This window comes from Engystomops pustulosus, chromosome 3, assembly GCF_040894005.1.
Source record: "Engystomops pustulosus chromosome 3, aEngPut4.maternal, whole genome shotgun sequence".
Lineage (NCBI taxonomy): Eukaryota > Metazoa > Chordata > Amphibia > Anura > Leptodactylidae > Engystomops > Engystomops pustulosus.
Window position 1 is genome coordinate 150,447,874 of NC_092413.1, and position 22,260 is coordinate 150,470,133.

The 22,260-nt window shown below is 38.5% G+C and overlaps 1 protein-coding gene across 1 annotated transcript in view; it reads right to left on the reverse strand.

Annotated features, from left to right (window-relative positions):
* The window catches only part of P3H2 (prolyl 3-hydroxylase 2), a 110,951-nt gene that overhangs the window by 6,039 nt on the left and 82,652 nt on the right, over positions 1–22,260 (reverse strand). Inside the window, exons 4-13 of the mRNA XM_072142577.1 lie at positions 18,785–18,916; positions 17,108–17,250; positions 15,904–15,993; positions 11,657–11,697; positions 10,606–10,694; positions 7,301–7,428; positions 5,371–5,466; positions 3,124–3,274; positions 771–888; positions 115–190 (exon numbers count right to left, since the gene is read on the reverse strand). Coding sequence (XP_071998678.1) covers positions 115–190; positions 771–888; positions 3,124–3,274; positions 5,371–5,466; positions 7,301–7,428; positions 10,606–10,694; positions 11,657–11,697; positions 15,904–15,993; positions 17,108–17,250; positions 18,785–18,916 — 1,064 coding nt within the window. The remainder of the gene's footprint in view (positions 1–114; positions 191–770; positions 889–3,123; positions 3,275–5,370; positions 5,467–7,300; positions 7,429–10,605; positions 10,695–11,656; positions 11,698–15,903; positions 15,994–17,107; positions 17,251–18,784; positions 18,917–22,260) is intronic.

Genomic DNA, 22,260 nt, shown 5'->3' on the forward strand with positions numbered 1-22,260 from the left:
CCTGCTGCTACAAACTACATAAAACTACAAACACAATGCTATCATCAAAAACCTCTCAGTTTGCTGCAGTTGTACTCAGTCTTTACAACCATATTATTAATTACAACAACTTACCGTAACAGTTTTGGCATCCATTTCAGTAAACACAAATTCACCACCATCAAAATCCCCATTAAGATACAGAAGAGCGCTGTGAGAAACCAGATGATAATGTAAGTATGCCACTCATTTACTAGTGAATCTATTAAAGAAGCCAGTTATTATACAGTATATGATAGTTTAGTATATGATATTGATTTTTCACATACTATGATATTGAAGGGGTGTCCAAATTATTTAAGGGATATCTGACCATATAAATAGAAAGATGAGTGAATGCAGCAGTGGATAAAAAGTAAAGTAAAAAACTCGCTCCTCTGTACAGCAGCACATGCCGCAGTTCACACTTCACTCTGTTGCATCTGATGTGGTTATCCTCTGGTGCGCTGTTAAAGGGCAGGTCGCCACTGCAGCCAATAACAGACCCCAGAAGTGACCAGTACACAATGGGCATATTACTGACTAGGCCCAGCAAAAGATATTTCAGTGATGTGTTACTTTTTTCTCTTTAATTAGTTTAATCAATTAATGTTGGCCAAACTTGTCAAATTCAGTTGAACATGCTGACCATCTTAAGAACAATGACACACAATTATAACATTACTACTATTATTTCTTGTACTACTGTGCTTATTCCTTGATATTAAGCCCCAGTGGTACAGTCAAGTTACCTGTAATCTCTGTAGGTGTATGCTGGCGACTCCCTCCAACATTCATTGGCTTCTGGGTCTAGCAAACAGTTGTCGGCATGAATTGGGTGGCTTAAATCATTCCTATTGTCCTGCTGACCTGAGGATGTGAAATAATGTACAATACTTTATGGTGTAATTAACAAATCTGTACAGAGACGGTTATTAAAATGTAACTGTAAAGTTTATACATTTGTTTTGATAGATGCAATGGCTGAAAACTTACATTTTTTCAATATACATTTATTAATTTATTGCAGCCTTTCGATCTGCTTTCTGCGTCTCCCTTTAACCTTGTATTCTGGTTCCCAGGAAGAACAACACTGTGCAACAGAAGATGCAGGCTACAGACCCCAGGTTCAGCAAACGGTGAGGGGTAGGGGCTATTCAAAGTGGTCGTTCCTAACTCTTCTCAGTAATGGAGGGAGCAACTCCTTCATGTCAGTTCTGTCCAGTCTACAGTCGACCCTCATGTTTCCATACAAAGTCCATTCCCTCTGCAGCTGCTCAGTTTTAAAAAATAATATAGTGTATAAAGAATATCTTCCACAAGCCTTTTCTGGTCACCTCACAGCCCCTTCTCTCTAGGTTACAGGACAAAGCTTTGGTCAGGTCAAGGAGAACAAGTGGGAGTGGGGGGCGGGGGGTCATCACAGCAGTGTGATGCACAGGTTGAAGACCATTTACTTATGTGTGTCTATTGTCCGCCTGCATGTCAGCAGCTGCTTTCTTATCATTCCATGTACTCTGCATAGTCTTTGGAAGGGGAGAGTGAGGAAAGTGGCCGACACAATTACAATGACCTATATTAAGGATATATGATATGATTTTAGCCCCAGAAAACCACTTTAACTCTCCAGGCCTTTTTTGTTTTTGAGTTTTCATTTTTCACTCTCCACATTCAAAAATCTATAACCTTTTTATTTTTCCATGTAAAGAGCTGTGTGAGGGCTTGTTTTTTGGATAACAAATTGCACTTCATAGTGAAGGTATTTTTCCTGGGAAGCAGTGAAATTGTGGATGCTTGGATTTTACGGCTTTCACTTTGTGCCCCTAATAACACATCTCCTTTATTCTTTGGGTTGGTACGATCACGGGGATACCACATTTATATAGGTTTTATTATGTTTTCATACATTTACAAAAATGAAAACCTCCTGTACCAAAAAAAATCTTAATTTTGCCATTTTCTGGCGCTAATATGCAGAGCGGTGTGTTGTGTAATTTTTTGCGACTTGAGATGACATTTTCAACGCTACCATTTTGAGGACTACATGGCCTTTCAATCACTTTTTGTGAATTTTTTTATATGTTGCAAAATGGCGAAAAAATTTTGACTTTAGGTGCTATATTACTTTCCTAGGAATAATCGTTATTATATTTTAATCGATCAGACTTTATGGGACGTGGAGATACCGAACATGTTTATGATTTTTGCTGTTTATTTATATCTATATCAGTTCTAGGGAATGGGGGTGATAAGAAATTTTAGTGTTTTTTTATTTATTTATTTTTTACTTTTCTTAATGTATTATTTTACTATTTTTCAAACCCTCTAGGGTACTTTAACCATAAGATGTCTGATTGATCCTACCATATACTGCCATACTACAATATGGCAATATACAGCAAACACTCACTGGCTATGGAGAGGGCTCAGCCCGTGAGCACTTTACAAATGCCCTAACGTGTGGTGTAACTATTCATAACACGTAGTTAAGGAGTTTAAGAAGATCTACCACTAACTAAGCTGGTCTTCTTGAAGCTGGACATGCCAGGATTGCATGAAAAAAAGACTTATAAAAAGCAGGCCTGAATGTGGGGATGCGATGTTCTGCGCTCCGGTCTGCTAGTTATTCCTGCCTCTCCAACTGGAAAGTGAGGTGACGTCACTAGAGAGGTGTGTATTTACCCCTCCTGTGTGATAGATACTTCTGGATCGCCGGACATCGCGTCCCCACATTCCGGCCTGCTTTTTATAAGTTCTTTTTTTTCAGGAGATCCTGGCATGTTAAGCTTCAAGAAGACCAGCACCAGGATCAAGATGAAGAGGAGCAGTGAAGAAGTAGGTGAGTATGTTCAGTATAATTTTACTTAAAGTGGAAGATTACCTTTAACACTTAGTCCTGTACAACTTTCCTCAAATAGCATGTGTTTAATTGTAGCATCATTATTAGTGAGCCTTTAGACCCTGAGCACATGATAAGTAAAGCCAAAAAAATCTAATGGTAAAAATATTAGTGATGTGACAATGCCTCCTGAAGCTTTGAACTTTATTGTTTTCCTGTCTGCTAGATACAAAACGTCAGATGAAATATAGGAAAAAACCACTCACCTTGTAGCGCAGTCCTGCATACCAGGTGTGTATAAGAGAAGTATAATGTACTATTCAGCATGAAGTATGACTGGACTATCTGCCGGGCCTTCTCACTCACATCGTAGAATAAGCGGGCACTTTTCATTGGTAAACGACCTTCATATGCAAACTTTTAAAAGACCAGATGAAGAGGAAGATTAAAATTAAGGAGATTGTATTCATTTAATTAATTTTATTATTTTATTACATATTGTGGTACTAGTAAAGTACTGAACATATAAAGCAGTCTGTAATTTGGATCTTATATACAGACTGCAACTAAAAGTCATGTTAAAGTTTGCATCAAGACTATATTTAACTTATTTACACAAATGGGCCATAGCTCATGCAGCATGTTGCCCGGCCGTACATAATGGAAAATATGGAGAATATATCTTTTTCCCATGGACAGTACGTTATGGTGACACACGTGTCTCCGACATCTACTATCTAGTAATAGACATCAATGATTTACACCAGAATACTAGCTACCACTTCCTGAGAGAAGCCGGAGGGAAAAGCAAACATTCAGATTAAATAGAACTACATTGCCATCTGTTGTTCACTAAAATATAGCACATAATTATATTATCTCATTCATATTTTAAGCACCAATATCATGGTACTATACAGAAAGGGCCAGATTAAAGGTGGAGAAGGCTCCTGGGTGCAATCTGCTGGGGACCCACACAATTTTTTTCAATATCTCTAATGTACGCATAGATACATACAGTCAAACATATATAGATACAGCCTTACTTCAGTAATGCATATATAGATACAGTCCCCCCTCCCAGTAATGCAAATATAGATATCGCCTCTGCCCCCAGTAACTCAAATATACACAGCCTTCCCCAAGTAGTGCATATATATATATACAACCCTGGTGCACTTTGAACAATTCTTCTTTGAGGACATCACTGTCCTGGCACAAACTGCACAGTGTGTGACATCACTGTGCCAGGAAACAAATGATTTTTGATCTACCAGCTGCCATAGTCTACCGGCCACTCAACCACCCAAATAGCCCACACTTGGTGTGCATATATAGATACAACCTCCCCTAGTAATACCTATGTACACAACCTCCTCCCAGTAATGCATATATACACAGCCCCCCTGAGTAATGCGTATATACACAGCCTCCTCCTGCAGTAATGCATATATACATATCCCGCCTAGTAATGCATATTTACACAGCCTTCCCCTAGTAATATATATATATATGTGTATATATATATATGTATACATACACAGCCTGACCCCCAGCAGTACATATACAAAGCCACCTCCCAGTAATGCATATATACACAGCCCCCTCAGTAATGTATATATATACACAACCTCCCCCAGTAATGTATATATACAGTCTTCCCCCCAAGTAATGCATTTATGCACAGCATCCCCCCAGTAATGTATATATACACAGCCTCCCCCAGTAATGCATATACACACAGCCTCTGCCACAGTTATGCATATATACGCTTCCTACCCCCAGTAATGCATATATACACTGACTTCCCCCAGTAATTCATGCATACACAGCCTCCCCCCAGTAATGAATATATGCACAGCTTCCCCAGTAATGAATATATACACAGCCCCCCAGTAATCTGTATATACACAGCCCCCGCATAGTTATGCATATGTACACTGACCACAGGAGATTACAATCTATGAGGTGGAAGAGGGCACAGGAGTTATAAGTGTTTGTATAATGGGCGTACCATTTTTATCAGAATAAATAATTAAGTATGCTACAATAACATGAGACAATACAGAAGCCAGCTATACATGGAAAGAAATGCTAAGGGAATACACATATGACTTTGATAGCCCATGATATCAGAGATGTCAAAGCTACAACCAACATTGTAAACTTTAACGTAAACTTACAAATTTTAATCTAGTTAGACTCCTTTAACTAACAAGCCATTCCTAGACTAGGCACAGTTGAATCCATTGTTGATATCATGACTAGTTGTAGACTTTGCCTTGGACTAGAAATAAAAGTGTTTTTATTTATTGACCAAATAACAAAATATGATTAATCTTCAAAACAGAATTTTATATGATGAAGTTTTATATCCTTTTAAATAAAATACTATACAACTCTGTCATAGAAGTGGGTGGAGATGATACAAGTTAAATGAAGGAACTGTGATGAGCACTCCAATGTTACCAACAGGTTCAATTTACAGAATCATCTAAAGAAACCTAGCTCACCTTTAATGCCTTTAGTACGGTGGCTCCTTCAAACTTTTCATTTGGCGTATGAGGTGATGTTTTTCCTCTGTATCCATCTCCAGCCACATTTATTGTCTAATGGGAACAATTACAATTTCTTTAATGCTTTTCACTGTTACTGTAATTGCAAAGTCCATAAGTTTCATTACAAATTTTCAATTTCTTCAAATTGGAGCGAGGATCTGTCAGCATGGCACTACATTTACCACAAGATCCTTCAGAAAGGACTTTACTTACTTACTCCAGAATATACAATGCCACGGTGCAGGATTTCAAATTTCTATAGTTCATGCAGTTTCCTAATATTAATAGTCTATTTCATATCTATTTTTGTACGAGACCAACTTTAAATAAAAAAAATATTCAAGAAGTAGCTATTTTCTTTAGTTTGTGACTCTCTATGGTAACAGACTACAAGTCTCGTAGTCTTTCATTTATCTACTACCTCTAACTCATGGCCGCCATTCACTTCTATTTTACATGTTCACGGTGCAGTGGTGCTGCATTTCTTAGAGCAACGTGCCTGGGCCTCCGCAAATTATAGAGTAGGTCCTATTCGTGCCCATGTTGCGGTGTCACTAGCTGGCTCCTACAGAAATGTGAGGTGTAAGCGCTGCTTCCTGCTCCACCTGGCTGAAACTGGACGTAAATCGGCACACTAATGGATGGGAGTATTACTGAAATGTAAGAATATAAAGGATCTACAAGAACTGTAGACTGTGACTATGCTGGATACACAGAGATCTTTGTGGAAACTGAAAAAACATATTGGAAGATACTGTTAGCAGGGGCGTAACTACAGCGGTAGCAGCCATAGCAGCCGCAATGGGGAGCACAGTGTCAGGGGGCCCCGTCATCCGACCTGACACAATAAAAAATGGAGGATGTGCACCATTATATCTATATTGTACTGCACATTCTTCAGCATAATATGTATATAACACATACTGTGATGTATATATGCAGTATCTGTGATGTGTATATGGTGTCTGTATACACTATATGGGAATATGTTACATATGGCACTGTATGTGTGTGTATATGCTCTGTGTGTACATGAGTGTATTTATATGTGATTGTAACTCGCATGTGTGAGTATACTAATACAGGCAGTCCCCAGGTTACATACAAGATAGGGTCTGTAGGTTTGTTCTTAAGTTGAATTTGTATGTAAGTCGGAACTGTATATTTTATCATTGTAATCCCAACCAGAACTTTTTTGGTCTCAGGATTAACAATAAAGCTTCATTATAGATACCTTTGATAACTGTTATAGCTGTTTATTGTAGCCTAGGACTAAAGGACAGTAAACTGTCAACATCCAGGGGTCAGTTTGTAACTAGGGGTCGTATGTAAGTCGAGGACCGCCTGTATGTATATTTTTTAAGTGGGCAGGGGGGCCCCATGCAGTAGCCCGCTAGGGGACCCTGTATCTCCTAGTTAAACCACTGTTAGGTTTTTTTTTCTTATTCTTCTCTTATTGCAAGGGCAAAAAAATCCAGACTGAGAGTCTATCATGAAGCTTTGTGCAGGAAAGTGTAACTGAAGAATAATATTTGTTAAAAGAATAAAAACTGAAGGCATCATCCAATCTTCAGTATTCATAAATCTTCAAAATTTCTGAAAATATAATAATATTCTCATATTGAGTGCGCGGGATATATGAAGCTCTGTCCTTACGATTAATGAGAAGCACTAGTCTGACTTTTTAACATTACATTAAAGCATATTTCACTTTATTTTCCGGGAACTCTGCAAGAAAATATTTCAATATTTCCTAGAATTATCCTTATGGACCTTCTAGTGGTCTTGATATTTCAGTGTGCAGGAATATATTCTGTCTTTAAATTTACATTTACATCTGACATCAATGTGAGGTAGAATATGGATGACTCCTTTGTAAACTTACATTGGCAACTCCACGGAGCTCTTCACACTCATCCTCTGCTATAACATCATCCAGCTGGACTCTCTGAGTGCCATTCAGATGGTCCGAACTGTGCACAAGTCTTACACCATTGTAAACCAGGGGTCCTCCTGAAATGATATTATCCTTTTATTAGCAAACACTATTGGATGTCAAAAATTAAAACGTCAGAGAAAGTCACATCTTCTTAACCCTTCAAGGACCATGACATTTTGCGTTTCCATTTTTACCTCCTTGTCTTTAAAGGAAATTTACCATCAAAATCAAGCATAATAAACCAGGGACACTTACTCACAGGTCTAGGCACTGTGATTGTGATAATCTTCTTATATTTTATATCCATGGACTTCTTCTTTCTAAAATCAACTTTTGATGCTAATGAGTCTGAAATGCCACTGAAAGGTTTCCCAGTGCCCCTCTGTGCTGCATATTCACAGGCTATTACAGTGTGCAAGGAGCACTTCCCCCTCCCATTGTGTACAGCTTCCAGTGCTGCAGTGAGATTTCATCAGGCAAAGGGAGGGGGAAGTACAGGCAGTCCCCAGGGTTACGTACAAGATAGGTTCCATAGGTTTGTTCTTAAGTTGAATTTGTATGTAAGTAAAAACTGTATATTTTATAATTGTAGATCCAGGCAAAAACATTTTTTGCCCCAGTGTCAATTGGAGTTTCAACATTTTTGGTTGTAGTGAGACCAAGGATTATCAATAAATCTTCATTACAGACATCTTAAAGCTGATCATTGCAGTCTGGGACTATAGTAAAGCATCCAGAGAGCTTCACCAGAGGTCACAGTGGGCAGAGAGGTCCGTCTGTAACAAGGGGTCGTCTGTAAGTTGGGTGTCCTTTAGTAGGAGTCTGCCTGTACTGCAGGAGCAGAGGGGGTGGGTGAGACAGTCTAGCAGCCTGTGAATCTGCAGCACAAAGGGTCTCTAGGAACTCTTCAATAGCCTATTAGGCTCATTAGCATAATTGTAACCCCTTAATGCACTATGACATACTTGTACACCATAATGCCTTTAAGAATGTATGAAGAAGGCTCACGGGTTGAGCCCTCTTCATAAATGGTGGGTGTTGGCTGCATTATGCCCACCACTGACACCCACTATCTGTGCCGATAAATGCATGTGGGTGCCAGCATCTTGGATCTCTCCCCTTGACATCATTGCACCTACAGCTTGCAGTATATGGAGAAGTGTGCCCTCAAGGACATCACGTGGAGTGCCAATCCCATCCAAGATGCTAGTGCCCATGTGCCGCCAGCGGCTCTGTCGATAGCAGTTAAGCTACATTCACACGATGTATGCCGTACAGTAGTATGACGGGCATACATTGGCGCGGGGAGAGAAGCAGAGGATGAGCACTGCTCAACCCCGCCCCTCTCCATAGGAAAACACAGCGAGGCCATAGAAGTGTATAGGGGAAGTATATAGGTCATTAATACATCAGCCCTATATCTACGTCCCCCATACGTTTGTGTGAATGTAGCCTAATGCAGCCTACAACCACCATGTATGAAGAGGGCTCAGCCTGTGTGCCCTCTTCATAAATCCTCAACAATATTATGATGTACATGTATGTCAAACGTTAACGTGTTAAGGGGTTAACTATTACTAAACTTCTTACATATAACTAAAACTACCAATATAATAGTTCAATTTACATGGTGAGATTTGAATGAGCAGAAGTTATATATATATATAAAATCTCAAATGAAAAAAAAGCATGTCATAAACTCTGGAAAAAGAAAACCTTTACCTTCTAGTGACCACCAGAGGGCAACACATGACAAGTATTCCACTATACAACACCAGTTTACTAGAGTAATGCACATGAGGAATTTTCATTTAATATTTTCAATATAGAATCTCATTCCTCCCTCCCCCACACACATATAACACATTTTAAAGGAAAATATCATCTTAGTGAGGCCCCCTGAGTAAATTAAACTTCTAGTAATTCTAGTATGGGAATACCACTCCTGTAATATTAGGTGTCCCGTAGACATTTAGTACAGGACAGTCATATGTAGAGAAGTAGACACACATATGCATTGTCGTTCTTCATTGATATAAAATTATATTTACCATATGTAGTTGGTGAATCTAAGATCTATATTATTTAATGCAACAACAAGCTCCTGTGACTATGAGATATAACTCTCAATTTCTATTTCAAATATTTTCAATCATGTAACATCATTATTTTATTATTATTTTGGTTCAGTGTCCAGGTCACTACTAGATCAATACACACAAATAGAGCTAATAAGTTATTCAATGGATTTCCAAACTTTGTTATATTACTTTCTGCGTCCCTTACTTCTTAATAGTGTTGGATAAGCTTTCATTTTATGTTTTAATAAAGCTAGATATGTAAAAGTTTATTAGTCAGGTTACTGGGGACCACTACCTCTTCAATGTTTACCTTATCTTTTCCACTCTGTGCCCCCTCTCGGTGTAACTTCCAATACTTATATATTATGTTAGTGCTAATAATCAATATGGTCAGGTATGTCCTAATGAGCCGCTCATGTGCCGTCCACAGGAGGAAATAGTCACTGAAATCCCAGCACCGGATGTCTGCCCACCTTGTCCCGATCCTGTGCAGTCTCTCCGGAGATATGTTTGATTGCCAGGGCATTGACACCAGCAATCAGAGTGGGGTTTCTATACATTTACCACATGAATGGAGTGATGGTGCCAAAGCGTAGCCAACACCCCTTTTACTTCAGGGAGGACTGCCAGCACCATTATCTCAAGCTGTTTCATGCAAATGAATGAAGAGATGTCGAAGCAGCACACCACTGCTATATTCTTTTGATGTCTTTCTCCCTAATTCCTATACGTACGTTGTGTGGACCCATCTAAGTTAAACCTGAAAGTTTGGTACAAGTTCAGGTAATGACCACCCACACCAGTAACACTCAAGATCGGTACCTGTACCAATTGCGGGTTCTACCCTTAAAATGGCAAAGCTGTGAATTCAACAGGGAGGGACAGTTTAAGAGTTAGTTGCGGTAAATACGTTTTTCACACAAAAGTATTTACATCAGAATTTTTACAATACTATAGTCACTTCACCACATACATCAGAATTATCAGCCAAACTCTGAATAATAATAATTATTTTATTTGTGTAGTGCACACAGATGTAGTAATGACCGCCGCAAGGTCTTATTTTCAGGGGAGGCTTTATATTTCTAAGCTTGAAAAAAATTGCACTAGGTCTTATTTTGGGGGAGTGTCATATTTTCAGGGAAGCTGACCATAGGCAATATCACATACCTTCTCTCAGCTCTCTGTCAATCCTCTGAACAGCCTTTTTCCCTGATAGGAGCCCAGTGACATCCATTAATTCCGATCCAGATGGAATTCTGAAACATATTACACAATAAGAAGTAAAGTCATTTTTACTTTCTGGCCTGGTTCCTCCAATTCCCAGGACACTCATCTGTTGAGGTCTTATAATACTCTATACACAAAGTGGGTTGGTATTCTACGATACTCCCACTGTTCATGGCTGATCCACCCAAGAAAAAAGCTGCTATTGTGTATAATAATATCATAGCTGTATGAAGAAATGGCTAAAAAGAAAGGATGAATAGAGGCATGCAGGCGACCCATAGACAGGCCTTTAAAATCTGTCTTTGGTCAGCTGGCCATCAGAGTTATCATTGTGGCTTTTAACAAATCTGGTAGCAGTGTTTTACTTCTATGCGGAGCTTTGGGACTCTTGGAACTCTAAGAACTGGAACTTTCACTTACACTACTAGCAAGCTAGAATGGCTTTGTGACGTTTTATGTGACTTTTTAAAATGTCACAGTTCATGAATCTGGCCTTGCTTTGGCTGTGCACTAGCCAACAGAATGACTGATTAATCTGCACAATGTGCAAGGCCACAAGGCTGGATTTAGGAAGTGCAATTATTTAAAAGGTTCAATTGTTAAAAACGTTGCAATACCAATGCAGTCCTCCCCCTGGAATATCTAAATAAAAACCTGATGCACTCAAAACTTTTTAGCAACTTTTATTTTAGAATAAGCATCATAAGCATTATTTAGCCAAAGCCACTTTTATAAATCGGAAGCAGAGCTTCTAAAAAATGTTGCAAGAAATCTATCTCATGATAAATAACCCCTTAAAAAAATGGCGATCGAAAGGACTGTCATCTATCCCTTTAAAAATTGACAAAATTTATCATTGAGATGACATAACTTACGGAGTTGGAAATTCCTCTTTAGCATCTGTCACTATTTTCTAGATTTTCAGTTTATGATAAAAAATTGCAAAAACACAAATATGCAGAAATATGTAATATTTCTATATTGAACTTACCGGTTTTCATCTTGCCGTGCTCCACCAGTGACCCAAAAGTCCTGCATGAAATTATAACATATGTTAACATAATTTACACAGGTCTTTGCTTATGTGTGTCTACAATACGTTATAACAGGATACTATTTTTAAAGGATTTGCAACATATCAATTACCCCAAAACAAAAATTGTGTAATACATCACACCTAATTTATTTTGCAGGTAGGGTGGAAATCGCATATACCGTGTTTTCTAGCTATCAACTTTGCCTTCTGCTGACATACATCACTATGGAGAGGGGCCGGGGCGAGCAGCGCTCACCCCCTCCTCCTCTCCCGGGCTCTGTTGTGGGCCCTCCGTGCTACAGTGCGGCAGGCACAGCATCCTGTGAATGTAGCCTAAGGCTGAATTCACACAAACTTATGGGGGACCTATTTTATAGTACATGGTGGTACACTGCATCTATCTTGTACTACATGGGGTTACGGGGTATGGTGTATATATCTTATAATACACGGCAGTACATTTGATACTACACAGCTGCACGCTGTATGTATTTTATACTACAAAGCTGCACGCTGTATGCATTTTATACTACATGGCGGTGCTCTGTATGCATTTTATACTACATGGTGGTATGCTATATGCATTTTATACTACATGACGGCATGCTATATGCATTTTATACTACATGACGGCACACTGTATGCATTTTATACTACATGGCTGCACGCTGTATGCATTTTATACTACATGGTGGTATGCTGTATGCATTTTATACTACATGGCGCTATGCTGTATGCATTTTATACTACATGGCGGCAGGCTGTATGCATTTTATACTACATGCCAGTACTCTATATCTATTTTATACTACATGGCTCTATGCTGTATGAATTTTATGCAACATGGCAGTATTCTGTATCTATTTTATACTTCATGGCTGTACGCTGTATGCATTTTATGCTACATGGCAGTACTCTGTATGCATTTTATACTACATGATGGTATGCTGTATCTATCTTATTCTACATGGCGGCACGCTGTATGCATTTTATTCTACATGATGGTATGCTGTATGCATTTTATACTACATGGTGGTACGCTGTATCTATTCTATACTTCATGGCGGCACACTGTATCCATCTTATACTACATGGCAGTATGCTGTATGCACTTTATACTACATGGCGGTATGCTGTATGCATTTTATACTACATGGCGGTATGCTGTATACATTTTATACTACATGGCGGTATGCTGTATGCATTTTATACTGTAAATGCTGTATTGCATTTTGCGTTGCTTTATTTTCACACCAAACCAATATAATGGATCTGGTCCTGACACATTTTGTCCCTCATATATTACATATATGGGGGGGGGGCGTCTCTCTATAGCTCGCCTCAGGCAGCAGAAAGGCTTGGTACACCCCTGATAAGAGCCAGTGTATAATCTATTATCTTGTGCAGACAGCAATCTATATAATAATGTTTGTATCCCTGCCTGTAGAAACAAGAGCTCCAAAGTAATTGCAGAGTGAATACATCTCTGACAGAGCAGATTGTAGCTTACTGACAATATCTATGAATTAGTTTCTGTAAATCTTGGTTTTCACGCTGCATTAATGTCCACTCCGCACTGCTCATAGGGAAATCTGCGGAATGAGGTAGGGAAAGGCTGCCTTATTACAATACGTTCTGCTCCGTTAGACACCGCAGACTTGAACTATTGAGCTAAATCATGCATTGGTGTGGAGAGGCCTCGTCTTCACCTACATTCTTTAAAGATGAAAGCATTTCAGAGCTCTTTATAGGAATTTATTCTGCAGATAGATTTGAGTACACATATGCTTTGAGCAATGCTTCTGTCAAATGAGCCATGATATCTCACTCTACAAGTGGGCTCATATCACAGATATTACAGAGGGGGAGGAAAGAATTAGTACTTCAATTCAAGTTAAAAGAAAACTGTTTTCATTAAGTTGTTAAAGGGGCCCATCAATCATGCCTCAGAGGAGAGAGTATAAAGCATTTGTCGCAGCAAGGTAATGATTTAAGAATTTTAAAGCAGTGACTTTTATTCTTGGTGGTGGTAGAAAATTGTGGGATGATAGAACTAATGCTGTGGATGTGACTGCCTTATACAAACGCTATGTGTGAATGCAGCCTGAGGTTACCTGTGAACAAGTTACTTTTGTATTGTGTTTTCAAACACAATTCAAAGGTTGCAAGGAGGAGCTTGGCCTAATTGCATTGCATTTTGTTTACATAGTGTTACAATTGTGTTTACATGCCATTAACACAAACACATTGCAGCACATGTATCTTAGAGAGAACCTGTCACAACATTTTGACAAATACAGCTAGTGATAGGTTCCTACACAAAACTTTCCAAATCAGTCCCAGTCCTCATGGGGCTCACAATATAATCAACCTACCAGTATGTTTTGGAGTGTGGGTGGAAACTGGAGGACCCATAGGAAACCCATGCAAACACGGAGAGAACATACAAACTCTTTGCTGATGTTGACCTGAATGGGACTTGAACCCAGGACCTCAGTGCAAGGCAGTGCTGCTGACCACTGAGCCACCATGCCCCCCCCCATCTACACCTCCCCATGTCCCATGAGGTCCTTTAACCAGTTACATTTACCTCCATGGACTTCCCTCTTCTCTACTGAGGCATGTTGTGATTTCATGTGATCATATACATACATGGGTTAGACATTGTAAATGTAACAGGACCTTAGAAGACATCAGTTTACAAACTGATTTTTTAACATTGCTGCCATGGAAAGGAACTCTTTAAGGATAAGGGCAATACTTTAATCATAGTTTTTAAAAAAGTATTTATTTTGGGTGGGTCAAGTTACATGGCAGGTTTTCCTTAAGTCTGGCTTTGTGTACCTGCCTTTTTTGTTTGGCTTTTCTGTTGGTCAAATGTATTTTAGTGGTTTTTCCCTACAAAGTCATGTGGAATTAAGGTCTTTAGTTAATTTGTGACTTTTTTAAAACAAAAGGTTGCAAAAAAAGATCTCCAAAAAGTCGCAAGCAGCTCTTAGCTATGTGGTTGGGGGCAGGTGCAGTCAAATGACTTCTTTTGCGGCTTTTTAAAATGGCACAACTTTCACATCTGGAATCGGGAGATAATCCTCAGAAAATTTGACCTTGGAGAACTTTGAAAGGATACTGTTTAAGGAGCAAAAAACTTGCAAATGTACCACAAAAAGTCTCAAATAAGGATGAAAAAGCCAAGCCAAAAATTAGATACCTGTGTCCCATTGTGTTTACATTGTGATAAAATTAAGTTAACAATGCATTTAATCCAATGGTAATGTTATGTAATCACAGTGTTAATGAAATGCGATCAATCAAGATACTCCCAGCAGCCTTTAAATTATGTTTGAAAATGCAATACATGTGAATGTGGCCTCAGTAGTCTGCGGGGGTTGGCACAATGTGCATACACCAGTTAGCAATGAGGCTTCAAATTACCAGACTTCTGCCGCATTTCCCTCAGTAAACTCCAGTACCTGGCGACCAGTGGTGTGCTTGTGGTTTAGGGGTTTTAAATAAAATTACAGATTACCTTTAACAGTTTTTGTTGTGGTCAACAGATGTTCACACTGCGTTTTTGTAATTTTTTAGAATTTGGTGTGTTACTTTTAAAACACCAAAAAAACTTACCCTTTTTTTAAAAATATTATAAAATAAAAATAACACCACAATAGAATAAAAATGCTGTACAAATTGTGTGCATAAAGAAAGAATATTTAGTCTTAAAAATCTTATAAGATTATTAAGTCTTAAAAATCTTATTTTTGAATTCCCCATCAGGGCGTGCTGCGTTAATAAACGCTCCATTAGCTGGTCAAGGATTTATTTTTATTTGCACCAAAATTTGCAACTTTGACACTCACCAAAATTTTTCAGTGTTGCACCTGGTACATTTTTAAAATCCACATGTGGCATAAAAAAAGCCACAAGTGTGGCGCAAATCACAGTAAAAATTTGTAATTTAGTGCAAATAAACTCCAGTCGCAAGCAGGTGATAGCAAAAGTTTAGAAGCGTTTGCAGAACAGTTTTTGACTTTTGTGTGACAACGAAAAAGTTGCAAAAAACCCATAAACTTAACTGCCTAATGTATCAGCCTCTAAGAAAAATCAAAACAAAAAAAGACAGGCACAAATGTTGAGAATAAAGATAAATGACCTCGTTGATATTTGAGGTTTTGTAGAGAAACTACATTTTTATTGCTACTCACTGGCTCATTGTAGGCAAAACCCAAACCATCAGCCGCAGAGTGGAGGATCTCAGATTCTAGTCTGTGACGTCTTACAAATTCTTCTGCTTCCTGTAAAAGCCAATAACCCAAAATGAAGCAGAATGACCATTTTACATCATTAACATATCTAAACAAGTATTGTAATTCAACGGGTGCCTGGCACTTAGTGGAAGTGAAATCTCCATTGAAGTGCAAAGTGAACATCTGATGTAATGGGCACTGTACAGGGCACTGCATTCTCTTGGTTCTACATCACAGACAACCTCCTTCCTCTATTTTACGAGCCATCAAAACTCTCTGTTGGTTGGTAGTGGAGAAATTCTGGGGCATTTATTATCGACGGAAAGGTTTCAAATGGAAAGCTGCCCTAATTTTTTTTCCCTCTTACGCCTTATTTAAAAATTGTTGGCACCACAATTTTGGTGGTTTTCCGACAGTCATGACTTGTTCTGTTTTTTGCCACAAAATTGTGGCACCCTTGTGACACTTTTCGGGCGCTATTTTTCAGAGGTTTTGTGGTGCAATATTTGGCGCAAAAGAAGAGCAGCTAAAAGCTGGTCTATGGAGTTCTAGTTCACGTTCATGAATGGAAAGATAGTTCTAATCTTTTTTGTTCGTGCATCAAATCATGAATCACTTGTGCCTCAAACTTAAATCAAACTGAAAATTATACCACCAAATTTATAAATCCCCCCTCCTATATTTCACTGCACCTACTCAATCTGAGTATGGCATGCATGCATTAAATATCTAAAGTTCAGGGTTTCTGCCTACCCAGGGCACTCTATTGGTGGGAAAATCACTACACACTCCTTCACCCTATCAGATAGGAGACCACACATCTGCCCTTCATGAAGGGTGAACCGCAAGCCCCCTGGTGTTCTTTACAGGATTTGAAATGCTCATGGCTCGCATGGTCACCTTCCAGCATCACAAATGTTTTATTGATATCAGTGAAAAATAGAAATTGGAGTAGGACCATGTAACATGTGAGACGGATACACCACTAAGCTGCTAACAGCAATTGTTATATCTCTTGTTGATACATTGCTAACTTCCTGACTTTGCTGTGTAGCAAACTGATTTCAGCAATATCTGTTATATCAATATAAGTCATCATGAGCACTTTTTATCTTTAAGAAAATGTACATTGAGTAAAATGGCAAAACCACAAGGACCTCACCTTTCTAGGTCTGACATCAGCTGGATCCATATAGTCACTTACAAAGCTTTCATAAAAGCTGACATTTTCCGACACATCCATATCATTAGGATGGAAGAGTAAGTAGGACTTAGCACATTCCAGAGCTTTCACGTGATCTCCAACTGATTGGTCATGTAAAAAACATTTGAAGTGTTACTAGGACTTTCTTGCTACCGAACACAATCATCCATGAGCATTAGATTGTCATTTATAAACTCACATGCTAACCTGGATTCTAATCCTCTTTGGTTCTTAAAATATTATAAAATTAAAGTAGAGAAAGACACGATAAAGATAAAATTACACAAATCAAGTATTAATATTCACATGGCTTGCACCAGCACTGGGTGTATCTAGGCAAGTGCCGGGCCCAAAGCTACTTCCACATTAGGCTGTACATAAGGAATCCATGGGGATGAGGGGGGCTGTATCTAATGAATCCATAGGGGGCTTTATAAAAAATAATCGTGAGGGGGGTGTTTGTGATGAAAAACTAGAGAATATTTTAGGGAACAGGAGATTGTATTAGTATCTAAATGCCGCCACCTGAGTTCACTGCAAAGGGGCCCACTGAAGCTCTGTTGCCCAGGGGCCTACTGAAACCTGGAGCCGACCCTGAGTATTCATATCACCAAAGTCTCATAGGCTGTATATATTATCTGGGTCAAACATATAACCAGTGGAGTCTGTGGATTGCGAAGGGTCTAGGAGGGAAGGGTGTTCTTCCCAAAAGCATTATAGTGTGAATCGATATTTATGATGTGTGTGTAGTGTTTATGATACAGTATAATGTTGGCGATATGAATTTGATGTGTATGTCTAATGTGTGCTATTCTTGTGTGATATGTCTGTGATTGATATACAAGTGCATTAAATGTCATCTAATGTGTGCTATTCTTGTGTGATATGTCTGTGATTGATATACAAGTGCATTAAATGTCATAGTGGGCCATACACACCTCTTGCATCAGAGCCCTTTACTTTCATTGTTCTCCCCTGTCTCATCATATTAAGTAAGCAGCAGGATAATGGTGTCTATTGTACCACTATTATATGAAATGAGGTAGTTCAGCCTGTTTCCATTTATACTGCATGAAGCCATGGTTTTTATGGTCTCCTGTGCTGATGAGGAATAATAAGTCTAAAACATCTTTATGCAATGCTGGAAACTGTAGTCAAGAGTCAAGAGTGTTCTGTATGGATTCGACTAGTAGGCTACAACATATCAAGCTATTAAGTGGAATTTACCTATATAAAGTAAGAATATTACTTTATATCACTGAAAATGATGCAAGTTATATTTCCAGCCTATCGCAGGTGTAGATTTCAATCTCCATATTTGGGACAGCTCCGGATATGTTTATATATGTGTACATTAAGGTTAACAGTATGTTAGACCATTGCATGACTCATGTTCTTTATTATATAGCAATGTTTTTGTTTATCTAAGTTACACAATACATTTCTATCTTATTGGCTAGTCAAAATCTTCAGTAATAAAGCCTTACTGAGCAATGGAAGGGAGTTTTCTCTATATGTGATTACCAAGCATGTAAAACAAACCCTTCCATCACAGAGCGGCACACATTATCACAGGTCAAGCCATTCCTTAGCGACATGATATCAGCTTACAGCTCTACATATGATCCACATTACCTCTATAGTAGCTGAACTGCAGAAAATCATAGTGCAAAGGGAGGAAGTTCTCAATGGGTGACAAACGCCCCGGCCGTGTAGAGAGATCTCTTACACATTCATGCTCACATACCAGAATCTGCATATAGTGATCTATAAAAGAAAAATATAAAACATGATTTGCACTTTCAGTCCTTCATTCTCCTGTAGTAAATCTGTAAAGGAACAGTCTGGGCAAAATTTTAAACATAAGGGTGTATAACATGTCAAAAACTAGGCAAATCCTTAGAAATTACTATTACAATGAACAATTATTCCCGATAACCATCCCATGTAAATGTGCATCACCTGAAAAACAAGCAAACGTTATCTGTTAGTGTTCGCATATTTCATGTATCTTAGAAGAGGATGGTAGATGGGGCTTGAATGGGGCTTGAATGGGTCACTGAGGAGGGAGCTAAATATCTGAGTTGTAACAAGTTGGGATATTATATTCAGATTGTTATTTCTGGTCGCTGCTGGAGGTAGAACGGAGCTGCCGAATACCTTATAAGGTAGATATTATCAGGAACATATCCTTCTGAGCATTTGTCTCTATTGTTGAGACATTGCAGATGTTTCCTTAGATAAAATTAAGAAAAATTTAATGCCTGTCTATTTTTTTTTCTATTTATCATTACTAAGTCCTGCAGAGCCACATGGAGAAGTGATCAAATTCTCAGACATTGTCAGGGTTGTGAAAATGGCTTGGCCCAGAAACAATTTATCTTGATGAGTAGCAGCTTGTTTTCCAGCCATCATACTGAGCTGTGCAGGCTGTTTGCAATCAGAGGACTTGTGACCTCTCAGTGTAGCTGTACTACGCTAAAGGCTTCCACGTGTGGCTCACTTCTCCGCATTTGTCTTTGGGTTTTCCAGACAAGTTTCTGAGATTAAAAGCAGTGAGACCATTAAAGCAGAGGTTTACGATGTGTTTGCATTTCCATACATAGAAAGTACTTCCTATGGGCACTTTTAAGAATATTAATTTTACCTGTGGTGAGAGCAGAATGGAGGTCAGTGGTCAGCACTGGGGCGACTTTTACATGATGTATGTTATCCAAATATTTGAACGGGTTTTCTACATTTCTTGACTATAAATTCCTCTAATATGTAAATGTTTAAAATAAGTAAATAGGATTTTGAGCTCCAGGGATAAAAAATGATTGAACTCTAAATTATTACAGAAATTATAAATAATACATGGATAGAGAATTCTGAGAAGCAACATAAAAGGTGGATTGAACATCTGAGTTTGTGGTGGCAAGAGCTTCTGCATGCCATTCTAACTTTAGAAAATTACGGATTGGTAATGGAAGTCTGGACCTATGGACCATTTGAGAATGGCATGGTAGCAGAAGTAAATTATAATAAAGGCGGTTTAGGTGGACGCCCAGCGCCCAAGCCTTCTAGGGAACCCACAGACACCAAAACCAACCATCAAAATTTATACTGAGATGGCCATTCACCCATGAAGTTCTTGTACATGTGTTTATACTCTCAATACTCCCATTTCAAGAGTTTTGAAGGCCCTCCAAAGGACCTGAAACCACAGATTAAAAGCTGGCAGAAAGGAAATATTCTTCATTCTCCAAGAAGATTGATTCTAGTACCATATGTAGGAAGCGGATTCCATACTTGTAGGGGCTATGATATTCATACAGCCCAGGGCCCATGGCAGTCTTAATCCGCCCCTGCATAGTAGGCTGGGGGATGGAATGTAGGGAGGGAGGACGGGAATGAAAACTGTTATTTGCATTACAGTACTTGTAGTATGATGTAAGATATTACTGACATTACTGTGTGCAATGGATTTTATTGGCTGTATTTAATGGAACAGTTTTAGATTTTAAGTTAAAGACTGATTGAGTTGTAAGAAAAAAAAATCTTAAATATTCAATTTTAACTTCTAAACACTTCCTGGCATCTTCTCTATAATGCAGAATATAAAGCACATGGATCTGTTATGAAAATCAATGTATGATACATACATATATAATATAATATGTGGTACCTGTTACTATAGGATTTAACCACCACTATCATACAATATCTAGTGCGCATAAATGCATGAAACTAGAATTTTTTCCCCCAAATGCTACTTCCAGATGTGGATTCTAATACTTGTCATTGTTATGATATGCTACCTAAAATATTCCAGATGCTTGTAAGGCACACAGATTAAAAATCCCATATCATATTCTTGTTTCCATGGAAAATGACATGATACTGTGTTGAGTAAATAATTGTAATCTGTCGTGTATGTTACTTATGCATATCACATTTAGGTATAGCACAACTAATATTACATTAGATAAGGGAATTCTGTTTCTATAAGCTGCCAAACAGTTCCCTATATAATTGTATTGCTAAATATATTCAGGCAATCAGCAACACAAGGGTCATATTTTTGCTTTAAAACTAAGTTTCTGGAACATGGACATTAATGGACAAAGATTACAGCATGGACTTCATGGGTTGTGTTACATACTTTGATGGATCATTTATGTGCTTTGTGTTTATGTTCACCTATTCTTCCTTTAAAGGAAAAATCCACAAAGACAAGTTTCTTAAATATACTCAAGATAACAAAATAACACACTCTCTAATTCATTGTTATAAACAAAAATACACAATTTCACAAATATAATTTCAATCTGTCTCTATCAGTCCTGTAAACAATTTCATGTTGGCCCGGGATCCGACCGTTAATATTCTGGTTCAGGGTCCGGCAGGGTAGGCTTTTCTCATGCAGTGTCTCTGCAACGTCCCTCCGCCCTGCATTCCAAGACGACTAGTGAATGTTCAGAAGCAAAATAAAAGTGTAGATAAACCTGGACCCTGATAATCTATCCAGATGGTTAGCACACAGGAACCAAGAAGTGTCTGCTTAGAGAGTCCCCGCCCAAACTCTGGAATATTACACTGACCATCACTGAGTGATAGGAGCTAAAACAGCAATAATAAAGAGTAAAATTGTAAAGTAAGGGGGTTAATACAGGCGGTCCCCTACTTAAGGACACCCGACTTACATACAACCCATAGTTACAGACGGACCCCTCTGACCTCTGGTGAAGCTTTATGAATGCTTTTCTATAGTCCCAGACTACAATGATCAGCTGTAAAGTGTCTGTAATGAAGATTTATTGATAATCCTTGGTCCCATCACAAATGATTAAACTCCAATTGTCACTGGGGCCAAAATTTTTTTTATCTGGATCTACAATTATAAAATATACAGTTTCGACTTACATACAAATTCAACTTAAGAACAAACCTCCGGACCCTATCTTGTACGTAACCCGGGGACTGCCTGTAATTATCTTTATTGTGTTAACATCACTGGCAAACCCCTTCAATGAAAAGCTTCTTGGAAATAATACCTCTGTGTTATCTACAATGGCGCATGATGCAACACATTTGTAGGATAAAAGCTATAGTATGGCTCTGTACAAAAA